Genomic DNA, 22,255 nt, shown 5'->3' with positions numbered 1-22,255 from the left:
TTAAACTACTTAGTACTAATAGGTAATAATAATTGACATTTTTTTTTTCTCCAACAAAGGTTGATCAGAAGGCACGAACACAACCAGAATTTCGTGTTTCACTCAGGCGATTACAGCAGCGAGGTGTCATAAGCTCCACAGCTGTTGGAAGGTGAGGTTTATGAAAACTTTTACATTCTTTTTGGTAATGGCTGCTCCAGTATCACTTGTATGATGTGTGGCTGGGATGTCCAAGTTTAGTTTACCCACTTAATTAGGGAATACAGGCAGTCCCCGGGTCACGACAGGGGTTCCGTTCTTGAGACGTGTCGTAAGCCGGAACATCGTAAATAATCCTAAGGAAACCTTACTTTTAATGCTTTGGGTGCATTGAAAACTATGTAAACTGCATTCTTATTGCATTTTTCATCAAAAAAACCTTCAAATATTGATTATTTGTTCCGATATGTAATACAAACCCTCGGTACTTTAACAATAGGAAGTAACTAGCGGCAGCTGGAACGGTCATAAGCTTCGAACAAGGGAGTTCGGTAGTTAACTGCTTGTCCGACAGTGCGCTCACCGCGCGCCTGGGAGGTGAAGAATCACTTTTGCTTTCGGCCGTGGTGCGTGAGGACGTTGTTCACCATCGCTCTCTGCCCGTCGTATGCTTGGATATTGTTTTCTCTTTGACTGGTTTGTTTGGTAGTGAAAGTGAATCAGTAAGTATTCTTTTTTCATTTTTCATTAAGTGAATAAATTATGGATCAAGAATTGGAGCTTTCGCCGCGCCCCCCGGTCACCCGTAGAGTGTGTCCCGGGCTGGAGGGCCGTAAATGCGGCGGATTTTGCTCATTCATTGATGTGGATCCTCATGAATTGTGTACTCGGTGCTGAGGGCGTGAATGCTCTCGGGCCGAGCCATGTATTGTGTGTGTGAATTGGTCTGGGGCGCAGTGGGGCTTGTACGAGGGTAGGGAGAAGCGAAGGCCTGCCAAGGAGTCGTCAGAAAGCTCTCCAGCGACTCCTTTGGTGACGGATACCTCGTCATCCTTCCTACCCCCTGCTCAGCTCCCACGTTTGGCGCCTTCCCCTGCGGGGGCCGGGGGTTTGGAGTCCTTCTCCTTGCTCGATCCGTCGAATGTGGAGGAGGGCGCTCGTTACCCAGATGTTCAATTGTATTCGGGGTCTTCCGTCCGCTCGGGTGGGGTTCGAACCCCCCCAAGCGAGAGGGTACCCCTCAGACTTACCCAACTGTTGCTTCCGGAGGTGCATCTTCCGTGGGAGACGACCTTGGGCAGGTGTGGGCGTCATTGGGATTGCAGGGCGTGCCCAGTATCCAAGGGTTGATTCAGCGTCTGGCCGGGTCGGGGGCGGTCACCCATGGTACGGTGACCACCACAACAACAACAATCTCTACTCCAGGGTATGCCGCCCCTTCTCACCTTGTGTATACACCGCATGTGATGACAGTGACACCGACAGCCCCCGTGCAAGGGCCGATCGCTGCCGTACCGAGGAGGGGCGTGCCGCCTCCACCTGGTTTCTTTGTGCTGCCGACCCCAGACTTCCGCTGCCCGAAAAGCTCTCCCCTGGATCTGCCACCGGTACCCAGGATGACGGTGGCTGAAAATAAGCTTCCTGGGTTACCTGACTTGCCTGCCGTACCTGCCGCTACCGCTGTTCCTGCTGCTGGCCCAGCCGCTCTCGCCGCTCCTGCTGTTCCCGCTGTTCCCGCTCCTGCCCACGTCGTTCCTGTCCACGGTGTTGCTGCCCCAGACTCAGGTCCTTCCGGACAGGTACAGCCAGGCCGTGTTGCTTCGGCAATTGCCCCGGCTCCGTCCTGGATGGAGGATCTGACGTCTGTCCTGCGTGAGCTGACAGAGAAGAAGAAGAAGAAGAGGAAGGTGTCGTCGTCTTCATCGTCGTCTGCTGCCGCCTCTTCCCCTTCAACTTCTAAGGCTACCAAGCCGAAGAAGAAGAAGGCTGCCTTCTCCCCCCCTAAGAAGGCTCCTTTGGGACCTTCTAAGGGCCCGTCCCACTCTGGTGGGACGGGGGGTCCTTCTGCTGGTCCTCCTGCTCCTTCGGGAACAGGGCCCGTCTCTCCTTCCGCAAGGAAGAAGACGGGAACCAGAGGGGTACCGGCTACCACCGGTACTTCCTCGCCTGGTGTTAGTGGCACTGCCGCTAAGCCAGGTACCGGCTCGGCCTCTTGTTCGCGAGAGGCTCCGAGTGTACGGTCTCCCGCGGGAGACCGTGCAGCCAAAGTTTTGACGCCAGAATTCGCTTGGCGCCAGGACCGCGTCACGGAGCAGAAGGCTGGTGAGAGCCGCTCAGGTGACTCTCGCCAGGTCAGCGGTCGCTCTCGCAGCGACCAGCTGGTAACTCGGGTTGATGTGATGGTCTCTGACCAGCCACGGGTTGAGGCTGGGAAGAGGTCCCCCCGATCGTTGGCGCCAGCCTCGGCTGGTACCAGCGGTTCGACACGCCGCGAGGACGCGCACCGGTCTCACCACGACAGTGATCTCTGCAGGTCCCCTGACCGCCGCTCCCACAGGGACCGGGCGCGGAGTAGGGGGACCAGCAAGCAGATCATCTGGACGCACCCGGGAACGGGGAGTCGCCGTGCTCAGTCGAGCCGCTAGCCACAGGTGAGCAGTGCGACCAGGCCTGCAGACCGATCCCCACTGCGGGTTGGTGATCATTTGCAGCCCTCCAAGCGCACTGGTTCTGCCAGTGAGCGAGGGGGAAGCGTCAGGTCTGCCTCTCCTGTATCTCCAACATCCTCGGGATACGCAGGGAAGAGCGAGGTACCCAGGAGTGATCGTGAGGGGCGCGCGCCCCTCGCGATCCTGTCAGGACGCCGTACGCACCAGGCACGGTCCTAGGATCAACCAGGACGTACGCGCAAGTCACAGGAGGAGACCAAGAGGGGTCTGATGCTGTTCCTCCTTCTGAAGGAGGAGGGTCTCGGGAGCTGCTCTTGCTGGAGGGACTGGACGGTCCTACTCCTCAAGATGCTGTCACTCCTGAGATCCAGAGGAACTTTGCCGAGGTCATTGCGCTGATTCGTCATCACAACGGCCTTGGGGAAGGATCGCTGCTCCCACCATCCGAGCCCACGTCCCGGCTCGAGTCGTTTTGGGGCCCGAAGAGGGAACCCAAACCGACGGTGGGTCTGCCGCGGTCAGAGCTGGCTGACTCTGTCCTGGACCAGGTGGAGTCTCTTGTTTCCGGGCGGAAGGATTCGCTGAAGTCAGGCAGGTCATCGAAGCTGCTTCCTCCTCCTCTACAGCGTCAGCGGCATTTTTATGTGCCATCAGAAGACCCGATGCCGCCCAAACAGGTTAACCCGGAACTAGCAAGGCTAACTCCGGGTGTGTCCCTGCAGCAGCTCCTGTCGGAGAACCTCTGGTTCTCGCAGCAGGAGGCACTTGCCCTGGAATCAACCGCAATGGCTGCATTTCAGGCGGTCTCTTGGTTGGATCTGTGGTCCCTCACAGTATCCAAATTCTGGTCTCGAAGAAGACCCGGCTTTCAGGAGACTATGCCAGTCTGGAGGTAGAGCCATCTCCTACCTTGCCCATCAGACGGCAAACCTGTCGGCCAACCTGGTGCTTCGTCGTAGGGACGCAGTCCTTACACGAGTGACCAGGGGGGCTGGGCGCGAGGCGGCACTCGGACTTCGCAACGGACCCATTAGGAGTTCCTCCTCTCTCTTTCCTGGAGAGATGGTGGACGCTGCGGTGGAGAGGCGGTGCACTGCTGACAGTGACCGCCTGGTTCACCAGGCAGTCTCGAAGGCTTCTGGGCAGCCTCGAGCTACTGCGGCTAAACCAAAGAGTTTAGCTAGCGCTTCCTCGGCTGCTAAGACGGTTGCACCGTCTAAGCCCCGAGGAAAGACTCTTCCTTCTACTTCTGCCAGGGGAGGTCAACATCAGCCCCCCTCTCAGCCCTCCTTTTCATGAGGAGGAGCAGGGAAGAAGTCGAAGAGAGGTGGGGAACGCTAGGGACGGCGTTCCCCCCTCACCTGCTGCCGGAAGTGGTGGGGTGCCTAGTGAGCCATTGGGCAACCTGGCAGCGCTACGGTGCCGAGACCTGGATAGTAGACGTCCTTCGGGAGGGATATCTACTACCCTTCGAATCTCGGCCACCCCTCACCTCCAACCCGGTCCATCTTCAGACTTACGTCCAGGGTTCATCAAAGGACATCGCCCTTCGACGGGAGACAAAGACCATGCTGAACAAACGAGCTGTAGTGATCGCCAGGGATCGGTCACCGGGCTTCTACAGTCGCATTTTCCTGGTGGAAAAGGCCTTGGGGGGGCTGGCGCCGGGTGATAGATCTCTCTCTTCTGAACCGATTTGTTCGCCAGACTCGGTTCACGATGGAGACGGCACGTTCCGTGCTCGACTCCATCAGGGAGAACGATTTCATGCTTTCAGTGGATCTGATGGACGCGTATTTTTTATCCATTTTTTCCTTTTATCCTTTCCCCCCAATTCCCCCCACAAATACCCGTCCATCAAATCCTCCAGAAAGTACCTTCGCTTCATCCTCGATCGGGACGAGGTGTAACCAATTCATGGGCACTTTGCTTCGGTCTCTCAACCGCCCCACAGGTTTTCACGCGAGTGTTCACTCTGGTGTCTGCTTGGGCCCATTTGCACGGGATACGTCTTCTGAGGTATCTCAACGATTGGCTAGTCCTGGCGAGCTCCCGCTCGCAGTTGCTACAGGACAGGGATCGACTCCTGAAGTTCTGCCGCGATCTGGGGATCGTGGTAAACTTCGAGAAGTCCGATCTCGAACCCAAGCAGAGGATGAAGTACCTGGGTATGCTGATCGACACAGTAGCAGGGCAAGTCTTCCCCGCGGACTTGCGGATCAGCAAATTCATGGAGGCAGCTGACCAGTTCCTGTCTCAGCAGGAACAGGCAGCTCAGCAATGGCAAGTCGTGATCGGCCACCTGTCGTCACTCGAGAAGTTAGTTCCTCATGGACGTCTTCACCTGCGGTCTCTCCAGTGGAAACTAAAGGAGAGTTGGTCACAGGCAAAGGATCCACCTTACTTCCCCGTGTCCCTCACAGAGGAGGTAAGGCAGGACCTAGCCTGGTGGCTGGACAACAGGAACCTCTTAAGAGGAGTGCCTCTCTGCACTCCCCCCCCCGGAGATGTGCATTTTCTGAGACGCATCCACCGAGGGATGGGGCGCACACCTGGAGGAGTTGCTGACTGCAGGTGTGTGGGACCATCATTACAAGCACCTTCACATCAATGTCCTGGAACTCAAGGCAGCATTCTACGCTCTCCAAGAATTTGGTGGGACACTCAGTGGTGTTGATGTGCAACAACACCACAGTAGTGGCATACGTCAACAAGCAGGGGGGCCTAGTGTCTCTCCCGCTACACCAGTTGACCGTGCAGGTGCACGAGTGGGCCACGGCTCACTCAATACAGCTGTCAGCACGCTACATTCCAGGCAAGAGGAATGTAGTAGCAGACAAGCTCAGCCGTCGGGATCAGGTGATAGGAACCGAATGGCTCTACACCCAGATGTGTCGGAAAGGCTCTTCAACCTGTGGGGGCGTCCAGTCGTGGATCTGTTCGCCACCCGGCACAACAGGAAACTCCAAGTGTTCTTTTCAGCCGTGCCGGACCCATGGGCAGCTGCAGAGGACGCTCTTCAACATCCATGGGACAACTTCTTCGCGTACGCCTTTCATCCCTTCTGTCTGATTTGCAAGGTGATCAGCCGAGTGCTGGCCACCCCCAATCTCAGGATGATCCTGGTGGCTCCCGACCTCAGGCCGTTTGGTATCCGGATCTGCTGGCTCTGCTTGCGGAAGCACCGAGAGAGATGCCTCATTGGCACAACCTTCTAGCCCAGCCACACGTAGAACGGTACCACCAGACAGTCCAGTCCCTGCAACTTCACGGCTGGCTGTTATCCACCATCTCTTGCGAACGAGAGGCTTTTCTCGCAGCGCAGCAACAGAGATGGCTGGACACGTCCGACAGTCCTCTGCAGCTGTGTACCAAGGAAAGTGGGCCGTCTTCTGTGGTTGGTGTCGTAGACGGGGTCTATCTCCTCTCAGAGCCACTCTTCAGCAGGTAGCGGATTTCCTCGTTTTTCTTCGCCGAGAGAAGCTCCTCTCCGTCTCCACAGTCAAAGGATACAGAGCCGCCCTAGCCCTGGTCCTAAAGCTGAGGGGACTGGATATCTCGAATTCGTTTGAGATTTCCTTGCTTATGAGGAGTTTTGAAAGGTCTTGCCCACCCAGGGAACTCAGGCCCCCTGAGTGGGATGTGACTCTTGTCCTTAGGAGTTTGACTCGAAGACCATTCGAGCCACTCTGAGAGTCGTCAGACAGGGATCTGACCCTCAAGACCCTCTTCTTGCTGGCCCTGGCATCGGCGAAGAGAGTAGGTGAACTACATGGTCTGTCTTTCAATGTTAAACATCCCAGGGGATGGGGATCTGTGACGCTCGATTTCGTCCCGAACTTCGTGGCCAAGACTCAGAATCCGTCGATCCCTGACGACAGGTTCGAGTCTTTCACAATCCCCTCCCTAATGGATTTCACCGACAACGATACGGATGAGATGCTGCTTTTTCCTGTGAGGGTGCTATGGCGCTATCTGAAGAGAACTCGACACCTCAGGCCTGAGTGTCAACGCCTCTTCGTTAGCACCGGGGTGACCAAGAAAGAAGTATCCAAGAACACTCTTTCTGGCTGCGTGAGGTGATCAGGAGGGCGTACGAAACTGATGGTAGTGACGACATCCGTCCCCTTCGTCCGAGAGCCCACATGGTCAGAGGTATTGGTCCTTCGCTTGCGTTCCGCAAGAACTTCTCCGTAGCGCAGGTCCTGAAGGCAGGTGTCTGGGCACAACCAGACTACCTTCACCTCCTTCTACCTTCAGGATATTGCCCACAAGTCCTTGGATACTTTTTCCTTGGGACCTGTGGTGGCTGCTCAACACGTGTAGCTTACCCAGCACCCGAGCAGGCAGAACAGCATCGATTCCTGGTGTGACTGTAAGAATGAATGAGTGAATGAGAGTGCGACTGGCTTCTCTTCCCCATCTTTCTCTCCCTCTACCTGTGGGCAGAGGGACACGGTCGTCACTACGCTGGAAAAGGAAAAGATGCAGGTAAGCTACTCGACCGAGCTCCATCCTATCCCTTTCATTAGGGATAGGAGTAAATATCCACCACTTCCTCCATCAAGGGGGTGGGAAAGAAGGATGCCAACTTGAGACAAACCCATAACTTTATGATTGTCTCTTTGCAAACAGGAACAAGTTCTTGCTTGCTGGTACGAAGAGAATATTGCTCTGCCTCTCTTAGTACTTGGTCCAGAGGTCTGACCATTGATCCTGCGGTGCACACCCCGATCAATCGGACAGAGGCTTGGATCCCTCCCTCGCTCTTACGACCAGGGAGGCATTCCAAGGTTGGGCGAACACCAGTCTGTTCACAAAGACTGAGATTCCTCCCACCAAGAAGTGAGTCTTCCTATTATCGAAGGACCGAGGGTTTGTATTACGTATCGGAACAAATGACAATTTGTTGAAAATTGCATTTTTCCTAACTATACAAACCTGAGGTCCTTTACACATAGTCCCACCTCATGCCACCCCTCACTCTGCGTTTTTTTGCATGGGCCTAAAGCAAAAGTGATTCTTTACCTCCCAAGGCACTGTCAGACAAGCAGTTAACCCTCTTACGCCGACTGGACGTATTTTACGTCGACATTTTTTGTCTCCCGTGTGCCGACTGGACATATTCTACGTCGACTTACAAAAGTTTTTTTTAAAATTCGCGGAAAAATACTTATAGGCCTACCAGCCTAAAACTTTTGAGTCACGCGCCTTGGGGGATGCTGGGAGTTCACGGATCAAGGTGTTGTTTTGTTTACAATCGTTACGCAGGCGCGCAAGCGTGAATTTCTTTCTTGCCGCACTAAAAAGTATCTGTGACACATCTCGGAAATTATTTCGTCACATAATTTTTGTACCATTGTAAATTAGCCGTTACATGAAGTAATTTATATATGAAAATGTGCGCATTTCTATGTAGAATACAACAATAAAATACTCATGATTGTAGCTTTTATCAATTGTTCCGACACGGCATACAAACCTTCGGTCCTTTACAATAGGAAGGTACTAGCGGCAGCTGGATAGGTCGTAAGCTTTCGAACAAGGGGTTCGGTAGTTAACTGCTTGTCGACAGGCGCGCAGCGCGACTGGGAGGTAAACAAATCACTTTTGCTTTCGGCCTGCTGGCGTGTGGACGTGTATCATCGCTCTCTGCCCGCTTCATCGTCGTTGCTTTCGCATGGTTGTGTTTTTCTTTTTCTATTTATCTAGTGAAACTGAATTGTAAGTACAATCATTTCATATTTATTTCCATTGAATTCAATTGTGAATTAAAGGATCTTGGTTTCATCACGCCCTCCGATTACCCGAGTGCCGGGACTGAGGGCGTAAGTGCGGGAATTCATTTTCCCAGAAATGATCCCTCGTATTGTGTATGCTCGGTGCCGAGGGGGGCGGGAGAGCGCTCGCTCTGAGCGTATATTTTGGTTGGAAATGTGTAGATGAAAATCGTAAGTAAGTGCTCTTTTCATTTATATTTTTTTTTTTTGACCTGTATGCTCTTTGCCGAGCGAATGCGCTCGGCACGAAAACTTATTCTGTATGGAAGTGGAATCGCGAAGTACAGTATTCTTTTGTTTTCATTTTCATATATTTATTTTGATTGTAGCAATACTCATTTTGGATCAGTTTCCGAGCTTACCCGGAAATTGATCCTTTCACCCCTTTTTATTTGAATGAAGTGAAATCGCAAGTGCAGTTCTTTTTCATTTTCATATTTTATTGAGATTGCATTGTTTACTTGGATCAATGTTTCCGCTTTTTCCGGGGAATTGATCCTTCCCCTTTTTATTTGTATGAAGTGAAATCGCAAGCGCAGTATTCTTTTTCATTTTCATTATATATTTTTTGATTGCATCAATTCATATGGATCAAGGTTTCCATTCATAATCGGGAATGGATCCTTTTACCTTGCGCTCGGTACGAGGGCGCAAATGCGCTCGATCCGAGCCCTTATTCATTGTGAAGTGAATCGTAATGCAAGATTCTTTTTCATTTTATTTTTCCTTTTATTATTGATTGCATCAATATTTATTTGGTTCAAGTTCCGCTCAGTCAGGGAATTGATCCTTATGCCTTGCATTCGGGCCGAGGGCACGATTGCTCTCGGGCTCTTATTATTATTGTTGGGTACATGGGTGCTGTGCGGGGGTAGGGAACGAGACCCCCCCCCCCCCCCACGCTCAGCTCCCACAGATGGCCCTTCCCCTGGGGGGGGAGGTTATCTGCGTTCTTCTCCTCGCCCGACCCGCCCGTCGAGCGCGGGGGAGGGCGCTCGGTGCCCGATGTACAATTGTATTCGGGGTCTTCCACTCGTTTCGGAGAGGGCTCACCCCCCGCGCGAGGGGACTTTCCCCCCCACTAATCGCTACTACTGTTATTTCCGCAGGTGCTACTGCCACGAGGGTGGACCTTGGTGAGGTATGGGCGTCCTTCCATTTGCAGGGCGTGCTAGTGTCCAGGGGCTGCGGTTCTATGTCTGGGCCTACTGCGGTCACCCATGGAGTGGTGACCACGCTCCAGGTGACGACGTCCCTCCTCACCTGGTGTACTCGCCTCACGTGGTAACAGTCTTGCCTACAGCCGCTGTGAAGTGCCGTTCGCTCCGTACCGAGAGGGGGGCGTGCGCCGCCGCTCGTGGTTGCCGCGCTGCCGCGACCACACTTCCGCTGCCCTAGAGCTCGCCCCTGGACCTGTCCGCCGTACCAGGATGGGATGTTGCTGGCTGCTGCTCCACTTCCTGTGTTTCCGGTGCTGCCTGCCGTACCTGCCGATTCTGGGCTGACTGTCCATGCAGTTGCTGCGCTGGCTGTCCCTGCAGTTGCTGCGCTGGCTGTCCCTGCCGTTGCTGCGCTGGCTGTCCCTACTGATGCTGTGCTGGCTGTGCCTGCTGTTCCTGAGATGCCATACCTGCTGACGTCGTCCCTGTTCGTGTGGTATACCCCAGACTTTGGTCTGTCTGTACAGGTGCGTCCGGGCCCTGTGGCTTCGGCTACAGCAGCCCCGGCTCCGCCCTGGATAGCAGATCTTACGTCTGTCCTGAGGAAGCTGACGAAGAAGAGGAGGAAGGTGTTGACGAAGAAGAGGAGGAAGGTGTCGTCGTCGTCGCTTCATCTCTTCATCGTCGTCGGCTGCCGCCTCTTTCCCCTTCGACTTCTAAGGCTTCACAGCCGAGGAAGAAGAAGGTTGCCTCCTCCCTCCTAAGAAGTCTCCCTCGGGAGCTTCTCGGGACCCGTCTCACCTCGGTGGACGGGAGGGTTCCACCGCTGGTCCTCCTGCCTCCTTCCGGAGCGGGGCCCATCTCTTCTTCCGCAAGGAAGAAGACTACGGGGACCAGAGGGGGTACCGGCTAACACCGGTACTTCCTCGCCTGGTGTCAGTGGTTCTGCCACTGCATCAGGGTCCGTCTTGGCCTCTCGTTCGCGGGAGGTACCGAGTGTACGGTACCCGCCTACCAGCGACCGTGCAGCCAGGAACCAGACCTCTGAGTCCGACTCAGCGTCAGGTTCACGGCACGGGGCGGAAGACTGGTGACAGCCGCTCACGCGACTCTCACCAGACCAGCTCTCGCTCTCGCGGCGACCAGCTGGCTACCCGGGGACGTGACGGTCCACGGACCGGCCAGGGCTGAGGGCTGGGAAAGAGGTCCTCCCGTTCGCCGTGCCAGCCACGGCTGGAACCAGCGACGTGACGTGCCGTGAGGACAAACAACACCGGTCTCACTGTGACAGTGGAGCCTGCAGGTCGCCTGACCGTCGCTCTCACAGAGAGCGATCGGGTACGGCAACCAGCACCAGCTCTTCTGACACTCGAGATCGGGGGCCGCGTGTGCTCAGTCCAGCCGTTCTCCACAGCGAGACGGTTCGACCAGGCCTGCAGCTCGATCGCCACCGCGGTGGGTTGACGATCGCCTCAGCCCTCCAAGAAGCCTGCTGGTTCTGCCAGCGAGCGAGGAGGGAGCGTCAGGTCTGCCTCTCCCGTACCTTCAACCTCCTCGGGTTACACCGGGAGGAGCGAGGTATTGAGGAGTGATCGTGAGGGGTGCGCCCCTCATGATTCCACCACGACGCCCTACGTGCCAGGCACGGTTCTTGGACCGGCCAGGACGTTATGCGCAAGTGGATGGAGAAGACCGAGAGGGCTGTCGCTGTTCCCCCTTCTTAGGAGGAAGGTTCTCGGAATATGCTCTTGTTCGAAGGGCTTAACGGTCCCACTCTGCAAGATGCTGTGACTTCCGAGATCCAGAGGAACTTTGCCGAGGTGATGGCGCTGATTCGTCAGCACAACGACCTCGGGGAAGGATCGCCGCTCCCACCAGCAGAGCCACGTCTCGGCTCGAGTCGTTTTGGGGCCCGAGAGGGAACCCAAATCGACGGTGGGTCTGCTGCGATCGGAGCTTGCCGACTGTGTTGAACCAGGTAGTCTCTCGTCTCCGGACAAGAAGGCTCTCTCAGTTCTGGCCGTCGAACAAGCTACTTCACCTCCTCTACTGCGACAGAGGCGTTTCTACGTGTCCTTCGGACACCGTATTTGAATACCCCTTCAGTCCTCCTGAGGTTTCGACCTCGACGAGGACTGGAATGAGTCGGAGGACGGTATCGGCTCTCTCCTGTCAGGTGTCGATCAGCCCCACCCAGACGACGTTCACAGTGGCGGCAGACCCTTACCTACAGTATGAGTTCGTAACCCTCCTCGGGAAAAGTCGTTTTCTCCTGACGATACGTTTTCCCAGGCTCTGAGAGGCCATCGCCTTAAGGCGATGGCTGCTCCTTTTCTTCTCCAACTGCTAGTTCCGCTGGGGAAGGGAAGGCGAGCCAGTATCCAATTCCTCCCCCATTCCCTCTCTCCTTACGGCTACGAGGGAAAGGGGAGGGATCCTACAGAGATTTCTCTGTAAGATCCTACGTTAGGGGCTGCGCTACCGGGGGGACCTTCGGGTCCTACCTGACGTAAGCCCCGGTCGTTGAGGAGGGATCCTGCCCCTTTCTCGATTTCTACGGGAATCGGGAGGATCACCAGCCGATATCGTTTGACGAATTCGGTGGGGGGTTTCGCAGAGTGCTTAGAATTCTACGTAATTTCTAGAGCACTCAGAGTGTTCGAGTTTTTTACGATCTCCAAACACTTAGGCGAGACCACGGTCCAAAGTGAGCGAGAATCCCCGATAATTTTCTCCTGACGATACGTTTTCCCAGGCTCTGAGAGGCCATCGCCTTAAGGCGATGGCTCGCTCCTTTTCTTCTCCAACTGCTAGTTCCGCTGGGAAGGCGAGCCAGTATCCAATTCCTCCCCCATTCCTCTCTCCTTACGGCTACGAGGGAAAGGGGAGGGATCCTACAGAGATTTCTCTGTAAGATCCTACGTTAGGGGCTGCGCTACCGGGGGGACCTTCGGGGTCCTACCTGACGTGGACAAGCCCGGTCGTTGAGGAGGGATCCTGCCCCTTTCTCGATTTCTACGGGAATCGGGAGGATCACCAGCCGATATCGTTTGACGAATTCGGTGGGGGGTTTCGCAGAGTGCTTAGAATTCTACGGAATTTCTAGCGCACTCAGAGTGTTCGAGTTTTTTACGATCTCCAAACACTTAGGCGAGACCACGGTCCAAAGTGAGCGAGAATGCCCCGATAATTGTTACACGATAATCGGGAACCTCGCTTATGCTCGAATTCCTGTAATTTCTAGCATTTGGAAGAGGACTGCTGCTGAAAGAAGAGTATCTCACAGTAGGCGATTAACCTGGAATAGAGAAGAACGGACGGGAACGGTTCCAGTTTGGCTTGAACTATCGTCTTCGGTATTCTGTTCACCATTGAAGCTTTCCTTTGGGAAGACTTCTCCTTCACTCTCTTGACTAGAGAACGAAGGCGGTCGATCTCCAATCCTTATTCTCATTCCTCGAGAGGAAAAGAATTTAGGATGGAGGTCGTGGTACAGAACCTACAAATATTCTACGTATATTACCCTCGCGACATGATTCTTTTAACAGTTGAATTGTCCGGGGGGTAGGCGCATACCGTAGTTAACTCTACGGTTTGTGACCGAGACGAATTGTATCTTAATTGAACTGCAACTCGGGGTTGCCTGCAACCTCCAGCAGTTATCAGTTTCGATTTTAGATACTTGGTATTGTCATGACAACACCAAATCAGCTTTGTATTTACCGAAATAAATCCGTTTCGGTTAAATATAATTGCTCGAGCGTATTCTTTATGCTCGATGGTTCTAGCCGAACGCATTCCTTCGTGGAATAATGGATTACCTGGCAAAACTCAGGATGACGAGTCACCGAGAGCTACTGCGTATTGGACTGCCTGATAGCGGCCTCAGTATCAGCTAGGTCTCGGAGATGCACGGTCGGTTACGTCTCTCTCTCCCCCGGTTTGATTGACTCCCGAACCGTATCTCTGCCCAACAATCATGGACTTAGGTCTCTGATTAACGGGGATTTCTCGCAATAATGAAGGACCATCTACTGCTGTGACGCTCGAATTTTCATGCCTTTCGACATTGCGAGAATTTTCAACAGAGATATCTCTTGGACTCTTTCATCTTTCTGTTTACCGCACAGTAACAGAAGTCTGTACTAGTCACCCGCTGCATCGCACCGCGATAATGCGAATGATTTTTGCAGACCATCTGAGTTTGTCTTCAAAATATCTCGTATTCGTAGGTGTGCAATATTCATTGCTCGCCCCGAATTAACAGATATGTCAGAAGACATCGCTACTCTCCGAACCTGACAGCTCTACTTCCAAATGTTCAGCCCATGAGAAGCAGTTCTTCAGGCAGTTATTTCCCTGTCTTCATTACTGAAAAGCGCTCCGCTTTTATTGCAACTACGATCCTCACCGGACAGCAATGAATAGCGGTTAGCGTTCTCAGTCTTTGTAGCACAGGTTCAGAATCTTGAGAATCCTTCTCTCGGTTCAGCTGTGAAGACGTAGGTTGCTTTTTCTGTACACCTTCGTCTTCAACGACACATAGTGTTGTTTCTCCTTAGCCGAGAATCAACTATACTATGAGATATCTTGCCATCAGGGACCTCGGTCTCTAGAAGGCAATTGACTTTCGCCTGTTGGGCACATGCCTTAAGAGAGTCATCACCTTGCCTTCTGGCATCGGTGACGAACAAATTATTTGTTTAGTCTCTTGGCATAACCCTTTTAACAAGGCGAAGGTCACGTGACTTGCTCGGGTGCTTGGACAACTTGCCTTCCTACCGAACGCAGTCAGTCGGCAGCTGTCAGAGCGCCAAGTCTGTTACGAACTTCGCTGTGGACTTAGTTCGGTTGTTCCATAACAGTCTTTTCTTCGTCCTAACGGCTTGTCACAGTACCCATACCATCGACACCCACCATTGAGTGTCGGTGTCCTATCCACTACCGAGAAGAACAACTTCGCTGCAGACGGATAGACCAGTATGGGTACAGGACATCACCGAAGTCGAGAAGAGGGATAGGTCATACGACCATTCCCTTCTTTTCCTCTGAGGTAATTGCATGACTTTTCCTGCGAAGTCAAGCATCCAGGGGATGGGTGGGGGATTCGTGACGCTCGATTTCGTACCGAATTCGTAGCGAAGACTCTGAACCCTTCGGTTCCTGACGATCGGTTAGAGTCCTTCACAATCCCCTCCCTAATGGACTTCACCGCCTTCGATGCGAAGGAGATGCTGCTTTGTCCTGTGAAAGCGCGACCGCGGCCTTTCTGAAAAGAAAACTCGACATCCCAGGCTGAGTGTTGAAGACTCTTCGTCAGCACCAAGATGACCTAGAAGTACACTCCCTCGAGTTACACAAGAACTTCTCCGTGGCGCAGGTACTGAAGGCAGGGGTCTGGTACAACCAGACCACTGGCACCTCCTTCTACCTTTTGGATATTGCCCACAGGTCCTTGGATCGTTTTCCTTAGGACCCGTGGTGGCTGCTCAACACGTTGTGTAGCTAACCCAGACCCTAGCAGGCTGAACAGCATCGAGTCCTGGTGTGACTGTAAGAATAGATAAGTGAATGAGAGAGTGACTGGCTTCTCTTCCTATCTTTTTCTCCCCCTCTACCTGTGGGTAGAGGGATACGGTCATCACCTTGCTGGATAAGGACGAGATGCCGGTGAGCTACTCGACAGAGCCCATCCTATCCCTTTCACTAGGGATGGGAGCGAATATCCACCACTTCCTCCTACAAGGGGGGGGAAGTGGATGCCAACAAGAGACAAACCATAACTTTATGTTGCCTCTTGCAAATAGGAACTTGTTCTTGTTTGCTGGTACGAAGAGATACGCTTGCCTCTCTCTTAGTACTTGGTCCAGAGGTCTGACCATTGATCCTGCGGTGCACACCCCGCTCAATCGGACAGAGGCTTGGATCCCTCCTCGCTCTTACGACCAGGGAGGCATTCCAAGGTTGGGCGAACACCAGTCTGTTCACAAAAGACTCAGATTCCTCGCACCAAGAAGTGAGTCTTCCTATTGTAAAAGGACGAAGGTTTGTATGCCGTGTCGGAACAAATGACAATTTGTCCAAAATTGCATTTTTCCTAACTATACAAACCTGAGGTCCTTTTACACATAGTCCCACCTCATGCCACCCCTCACTCTGCAGTTTTTGCTTGGGCCAAAAGCAAAAGTGATTTGTTTACCTCCCAGTCGCGCCGGCTGGCGCGCCTGTCGGACAAGCAGTTAACTACCGAACCCCTTGTTCGAAAGCTTACAACCTATCCAGCTGCCGCTAGTACCTTCCTATTGTAAAAGGACCTCAGGTTTGTATAGTTAGGAAAAATGCAATTTTGGACAAATTGTCATTTTGAGATATTTTCATATAAATAACGATAATTGCCAAAATTTCAACCTTCGGTCAACTTTGACTATACCGAAATTGTCGAAAAACGCAATTGTAAGCTAAAACTCTTATATTTTAGTAATATTCAATCATTTACCTTAATTTTGCAACTAATTGGAAGTCTCTAGCACAATATTTTGATTTATGGTGAATTTATGAAAAAACTTTTTCCTTACGTCCGCACGGTAACTCTTCCGAAAAAAATCATACATGCGATTGTGGTAATGTTTGCACCATTTTAAAATTAGCCATTATATAAAGTTTTATATATGGAAATGTGCGCAATTTCATGCACAATACAACTAAAAACAACCATGGTTGTAGCTTTTATCAGTTTTGAGATATTTTCATATAAACGATAATTGCCAAAATTTCAACCTTTGGTCAACTTTGACTCTACCGAAATGGTCGAAAAACGCAATTGTAAGCTAAAACGCTTATATTCTAGTAATATTCAAGCATTTACCTTCTTTTTGCAACAAATTGGAAGTCTCTAGCACAATATTCGATTTATGGTGAATTTATGAAAAAAATATTTTCTTTACGTCCTCGCGGTAACTTCCGAAAAAATCATACGTGCAATTGTGGTAATGTTTGCACCATTTTAAATTAGCCGTTACATAAAGTTTTATATATGAAAATGTGCGCAATTTCATGTAGAATACAACGAAAAATAATTGAAGGTTGTAGCTTTACTCATTTTTGAGATATTTGGATATAAATCACGATAAATAGAAAAAAAACCACGTTCGGTCAACTTTGACTCTAACGAAATGGTCAAAAAACGCAATTGTAAGCTAATACTCTTAGACTATAGTAATATTCAATCATTTGTCTTCATTTTGAAAGAAATTTGAAGTCTCTAGGACAATATTTAGATTTATGGTGAATTTTTGAAAAAAATATTTGTTTACGTCCGCGCGTTACGAATTCATGCATTATTTTGTGATAATAAATTTTCTCTTGTGTTGCTTTTATCGGTTTTACAATGTGTTTATATACCAAAATGATCGCAATTTAGTGTACATTACATCGAAAAAAAAGTAACTTGTTACCTTTAACCGTTTTGCGCACAGCGCGATTTGAATACAATTATATATGAAATTTCGTTTTTGCGCTATATCGCATTATTTATATATGATAATGATAATTTCTTCATTTCTGATAGTTGCATACTAAACTTCAGCCAATGACAAAAAAAAGGAGCCAAAAATGAGCTCTTAATCTTGAAAACTAAGCGCGCTGTGATTTTTTGAAAAAAATATTTTTTCCGCTTCCGCGCTCACTCTGAAACACCTCCGGCACACGGGAGACAATTTTTTTTTTACCGCTTCGGCGTAAGAGGGTTAACTACCGAACTCCCTTGTTCGAAGCTTACGACCGTTCCAGCTGCCGCTAGTTACTTCCTATTGTTAAAGGACCTCAGGTTTGTATAGTTAGGAAAAATGTAATTTCATACATTCAACTTCCCTGTCAGATATATACTTAGCTATAGACTCCGTCGTCCCCGACAGAAATTCAAATTTCGCGGCACTCAGGGGGGGTCGGATACAGGTAGGTCAGGTGATCTACCGCCCTGCTCTGGGTGGCAGGACTAGGAAACCATTCCTGTTTTCTATCAGATTTTCTCTGTCGCCGGTGGTGTCAACATTGTTGTTACTACCTCCTGACTGGAATTCTTGTTTCAACGCTTTTGATCTTCTTTCGACCGATTTTTGGTGACGTACTTGGATCGTTGTTTGGCATTCGCTATCGTGGAACTGTTTTTGGACTTGGCTTTGGATTTTTCTTGAATATGTCTGACTCTAGTGTTGGTTTCAGAGTGTGTGTGAATGAAGGCTGTAAGGTGAGGATTCCGAAGGCTTCGGTAGATCCTCACACTGCATGCCGAGGATGTAGAGTTGTTGAGTGTTCTTTAGATAACACATGTAATGAGTGTGAAAGATTGAATGCTCAGGAATGGAAGACTCTAACTTCTTACTTGAAGAAGTTAGAGAAGGATAGAGAGAGAAAGGCGGCTTATAAAAGCCTTAGTAGATCTAGATCTAACAAACCCTTGTCTAGTTCTGTAGCTTCTTCTACTCATTATTCTCCATCTTTATCAGGCCGATCACAGGTTGCTAATCCTTCTGATTCGGCTTCTGAAATTGCAGAACTCAAGGTTTCCCTTCAAAAAATGCAAGAGAAAAAGAGAAACTGGAAAGAGCCTGAGTTGAACTCTAGCCTCGAGCGATTTTCCGAAGAAGAACCGCCTTCGGTCATAAAGAGAGCTAGAAAGGAGTTAACTCCCTTTGCTGTAAGGGAGCCTCAAGCGCCTTCCAGATCTCCCTCTCCTGCTTTTGAAGAAGGGGAGTCTTCTACCAGGAAGATTTTGATGAACATGCAAGAGCAGCTAGCGTCGTTGGTAGGAGTCCTTTCCAAGGAGCCTCCTCATAGAAAGGACGACAAGCTTCCTGTCAAAAGATCTAGACACCGATCTCCTGTCAGGCGCAACGAGCCTTCCAGGGGAGTTGTCGCACAGGCAGCCATCTCTGGGGGGAGCGAAGCACCAGGCAGGCGAGAGGTAGAAGAGGAAAGAAGCGCGCCAGGTGCCAGGCGCCAAGCATGCGCCAGAGAACAACTGACAGTGAGAGAACACCTGACAGTGAGGATGATGATGACTATGAAGTTCTCACAGAAAGGGATGAGCCAGCCAGGCGCAAAGCGCCTGATTATTCCCAAGATCGTTCCAGGTGCCGAACGCCAACCAGGCGCCAGCTAGGATAGAAGAATCTAACAAGTGCGAGACTCCTGCCAGGAGCGAAGCGCCTGCCAGGCGCGATGCGCCTGCCAAGCGTGATGCGCCTGCCAGGCGCCAGGCGCCTACTATACGCGAAGAGCCTGATAGGCGCCAGGAGCCAGCCAGGCGCCAATTAGTCAAGATTCTCCTAAGGATAGGCGTAGGGAGTCAATAGCTCTTAGTCCCTCGCCTGTTAGAAGTTCTTCATCGACAGAAAGGAAGAAGTCAAAGGAAGAGACAGACGAAAGAAGGGAGCTTTCTCCTTCCGATCCTCTCGACTTAGAGGACGTATGGGAAGACGAGGTAACTAATAAAGAAGGACTGTCGAACTATAAAGTTCTTACTTCTCTCCTTCTAGAAGAATATGGATATTCTTAGACTCCAGCTGATCCCCGTCCTGCTCGCGCTCTCTATTTTCGAGCGCTAAATCGCTCAAGTCTTCGTCCTTCTTAAGATGAAACCGGGCCATATCGATGAAGAAGGCCCCTACAGCTCTAGATTCCTGGATTAAGACTAAAAAGGAACTAGGGAGGACGGTCTTTTGTATGCCTCCTGCCAAACTAATGGGTAGAAGAGGCATATGGTATGAGACGGGAGAAAATATGGGATTGTCTCTGCCTACTTCGGCCGAATCGGACTTCTCGAGTCTCGTAGACTCCTTGAGAAGACACGCTTTGAACTCGGCCCGAGCAACATGGGGTCTTTCGGAAATGGACCATCTCCTCAAGGGACTTTTCCACGTCTTGGAGGTGTTTAATTTCCTGGATTGGTCCCTTGGGGTTTTGGCCAAAAAGTCCCAGGAAGCGGAAGACCTAAACCAGGAATCTTTGCATAGCATACTTACATGCATAGATAAAGCAGTTCAGGATGGGTCGGCAGAGGTCTCCTCCCTCTTTGGTGCGGGAATGCTGAAGAAGAGGGCAGTTTATAGTGCTTTCCTCACTAAGGCCGTCTCTCCTTCACAGAGATCCGCCTTGTTGTTCGCCCCTGCTTTCAGAGCATTTGTTCCCTTCTTTGTTGGTGAAGGACATTTCACATTCACTAACTGAGAAGGCGACTCAAGATCTCCTCAGGGCAGTCTTTCGAGGAAGATTTAAGCCTTTGGCCAATGAAGAAAAGAAAGGGGCTCGTCCAACACAGCAGCAGCCCTTTCGAGGAGGCCCTCCGGCTAGAACCATTTCCAGAGGAAAGACGACGGAAAGAAGAGGAAGAGCTTCCTTCTGACCCTTTAAGAAGGGGAAATGAGAAAGTGATCCTCCAAACACCTGTAGGTGCCAGGTTACAAGAATTTGCGGAAGCCTGGGCAAACATAGGAGCCGACCAAACATGGTCGACCATGTCGGTCATCAAGAAGGGATATTATATCCCATTCAAGGACAGCCCTCCCCTGACATCAACACCGAGGGAACTGTCCGCCAGATACAAAGACCCTGTACTGATGGATACTCTTCGTCAAATGGTAGAACAGATGTGGGACAAAAGAGCAATTGAGCTGGTACTGGATCACAACTCCCCGGTGTTTTACAATCGCCTTTTTCTAGTAGCGAAAGCTTCGGGGGGGTGGAGACCAGTACTGGATGTAAGTGCGCTGAACAGATTTGTAGAGAAACAGAAGCTCAGCATGGAAACGTCTGCTTCAGTCCTTGCAGCCCTTCGCCAAGGAGATTGGATGGCGTCTCTCGATCTTCAAGACGCCTATTTCCACATCCCGATTCATCATTCGTCGAGGAAGTACCTTCGTTTCATGATGGAGGGAAGGATCTATTAGTTCAGGGCCCTGTGTTTCGGCCTGTCCACGGCTCCTCAAGTCTTCACAAGTATAATGAAGAATGTAGCAAGACATCTACATCTGATGGGAATAAACATCTCCCTATACCTGGACGACTGGCTCATCAGGGCCAGGTCGCAGAAACAGTGTTTGGAGGACCTTTCAACGACATTAGACCTGACAAAGTCATTAGGATTGATCGTAAACCTTGAGAAATCTCAGATGATCCCCAGCCAGAACATGGTTTATCTGGGGATTCGGATGGATTCTCGGGGTTTTCGAGTGTTTCCTTCTCAAGAGAGAATATCGAAAGGTTGCGCCACAGTCTCCAGCTTCTTAGGGAAGGAGCGCAGTTCAGCGAGGGAATGTTTGAGCCTTCTGGGGACCCTTTCCTCGCTGGAACAGTTCTTTCCTCTAGGAAGACTGCATCTCCGTCCTCTACAGTTCTTCCTGAAAAGGAATTGGAATTGGAAGACAGGACAGCTCTCCGATACTTTTCCAATTCCTGCAGAAGTGAAAAATCACTTAAGGTGGTGGTTACCCACTCTAGAGGAAAACAGAGGTGTGTCCCTGGAAGTTCGGAACCCGAACCTGATATTATTTTCAGACGTGTCGGAGACGGGTTGGGGTGCAACCTTAGGATCGAGAGAAGTGTCAGGCACCTGGTCGGAAGAGCAGGTGTCATGGCACATAAATTGCAAGGAGCTCTTAGCCATTCATCTTGCTCTAAAGGGCTTCGAGCAGATAGTCAGAGACGGGGTAGTGCAGATAAACTCCGACAATACCACCGCTCTGGCTTATGTAAGAAAACAAGGAGGGACTCACTCTCTCGCTCTATACGAACTGACAAGAGATCTTCTTATTTGGGCGAATCAAAGAAATATAACTCTACTGACAAGGTTTGTCCAAGGGGAGAGGAACGTGAGAGCGGACAGGCTGAGCAGGAGGTTCCAGGTCCTTCCCACAGAATGGACCCTCCACTCAGAAGTGTGTCAGATCCTTTGGTCTCTTTGGGGGAAGCCTCAAATAGACCTGTTTGCCACGTTCCTCTCCAAGAGGATAGACACCTTTTGCGCTCTGGCAGATGACCCCAGAGCTTTTGCAGTAGACGCCTTTCTCCTGAATTGGTCCAGACTGGATGTGTACGCTTTTCCCCCATTCAAGATCCTGGGGGAAGTGATCAGAAAGTTCGTGGCCTCGAAGGGGACAAGGATGACTCTGATAGCCCCATATTGGCCAGCCCGAGATTGGTTCACAGAGGTAATGGAGTGGACGGTGGACTTCCCCAGATCTCTTCCAAACAGGACAGATCTGCTCAAACAACCCCACTTTGAGAGGTACACCATCAAAACCTCCCCGCTCTTGCTCTGACTGCCTTTCGACTATCGAAAGACTTGTCAGAGCGAGAGGGTTTTCTCACAAGGTGGCAAGCGCAATTGCTAGAGCCCGCAGATCATCTACTATGCGAGTATACCAATCGAAGTGGGAGGTGTTCAGAAGATGGTGTAGGTCGAAGAAGCTGTCCTCCTCCAATACCTCTGTGACCGAGATTGCAGATTTCCTTCTGCAAGGAAATCTGCAATCTCGGCTGTATTCAGGAACAGAGGATTAGATTTGGCCAACAATAAGGATTTGCATGATCTCATTCGTTCTTTCAAAACATCCAAATCAAAAGAACCTAGAGTTCCGAGCTGGAATCTGGACGTAGTCCTAAAATTTCT

The 22,255-nt window shown here is 51.0% G+C and overlaps 1 protein-coding gene across 1 annotated transcript in view; it reads left to right on the top strand.

Moving 5' to 3' along the window:
* The window catches only part of LOC135217873 (uncharacterized), a 43,809-nt gene that overhangs the window by 2,282 nt on the left and 19,272 nt on the right, over window positions 1-22,255 (top strand). The window contains exon 3 of the mRNA XM_064253898.1: window positions 60-151. Within this exon, the coding sequence (XP_064109968.1) occupies window positions 60-151 (92 nt within the window). The remainder of the gene's footprint in view (window positions 1-59; window positions 152-22,255) is intronic.

The sequence above is a fragment of the Macrobrachium nipponense genome, chromosome 19 (assembly GCF_015104395.2).
Source record: "Macrobrachium nipponense isolate FS-2020 chromosome 19, ASM1510439v2, whole genome shotgun sequence".
NCBI classification, from domain to species: Eukaryota; Metazoa; Arthropoda; class Malacostraca; order Decapoda; family Palaemonidae; genus Macrobrachium; species Macrobrachium nipponense.
The sequence above is the reverse complement of the archived record's forward strand: the minus strand, read 5'-3'. Positions and strand labels throughout refer to the sequence as shown.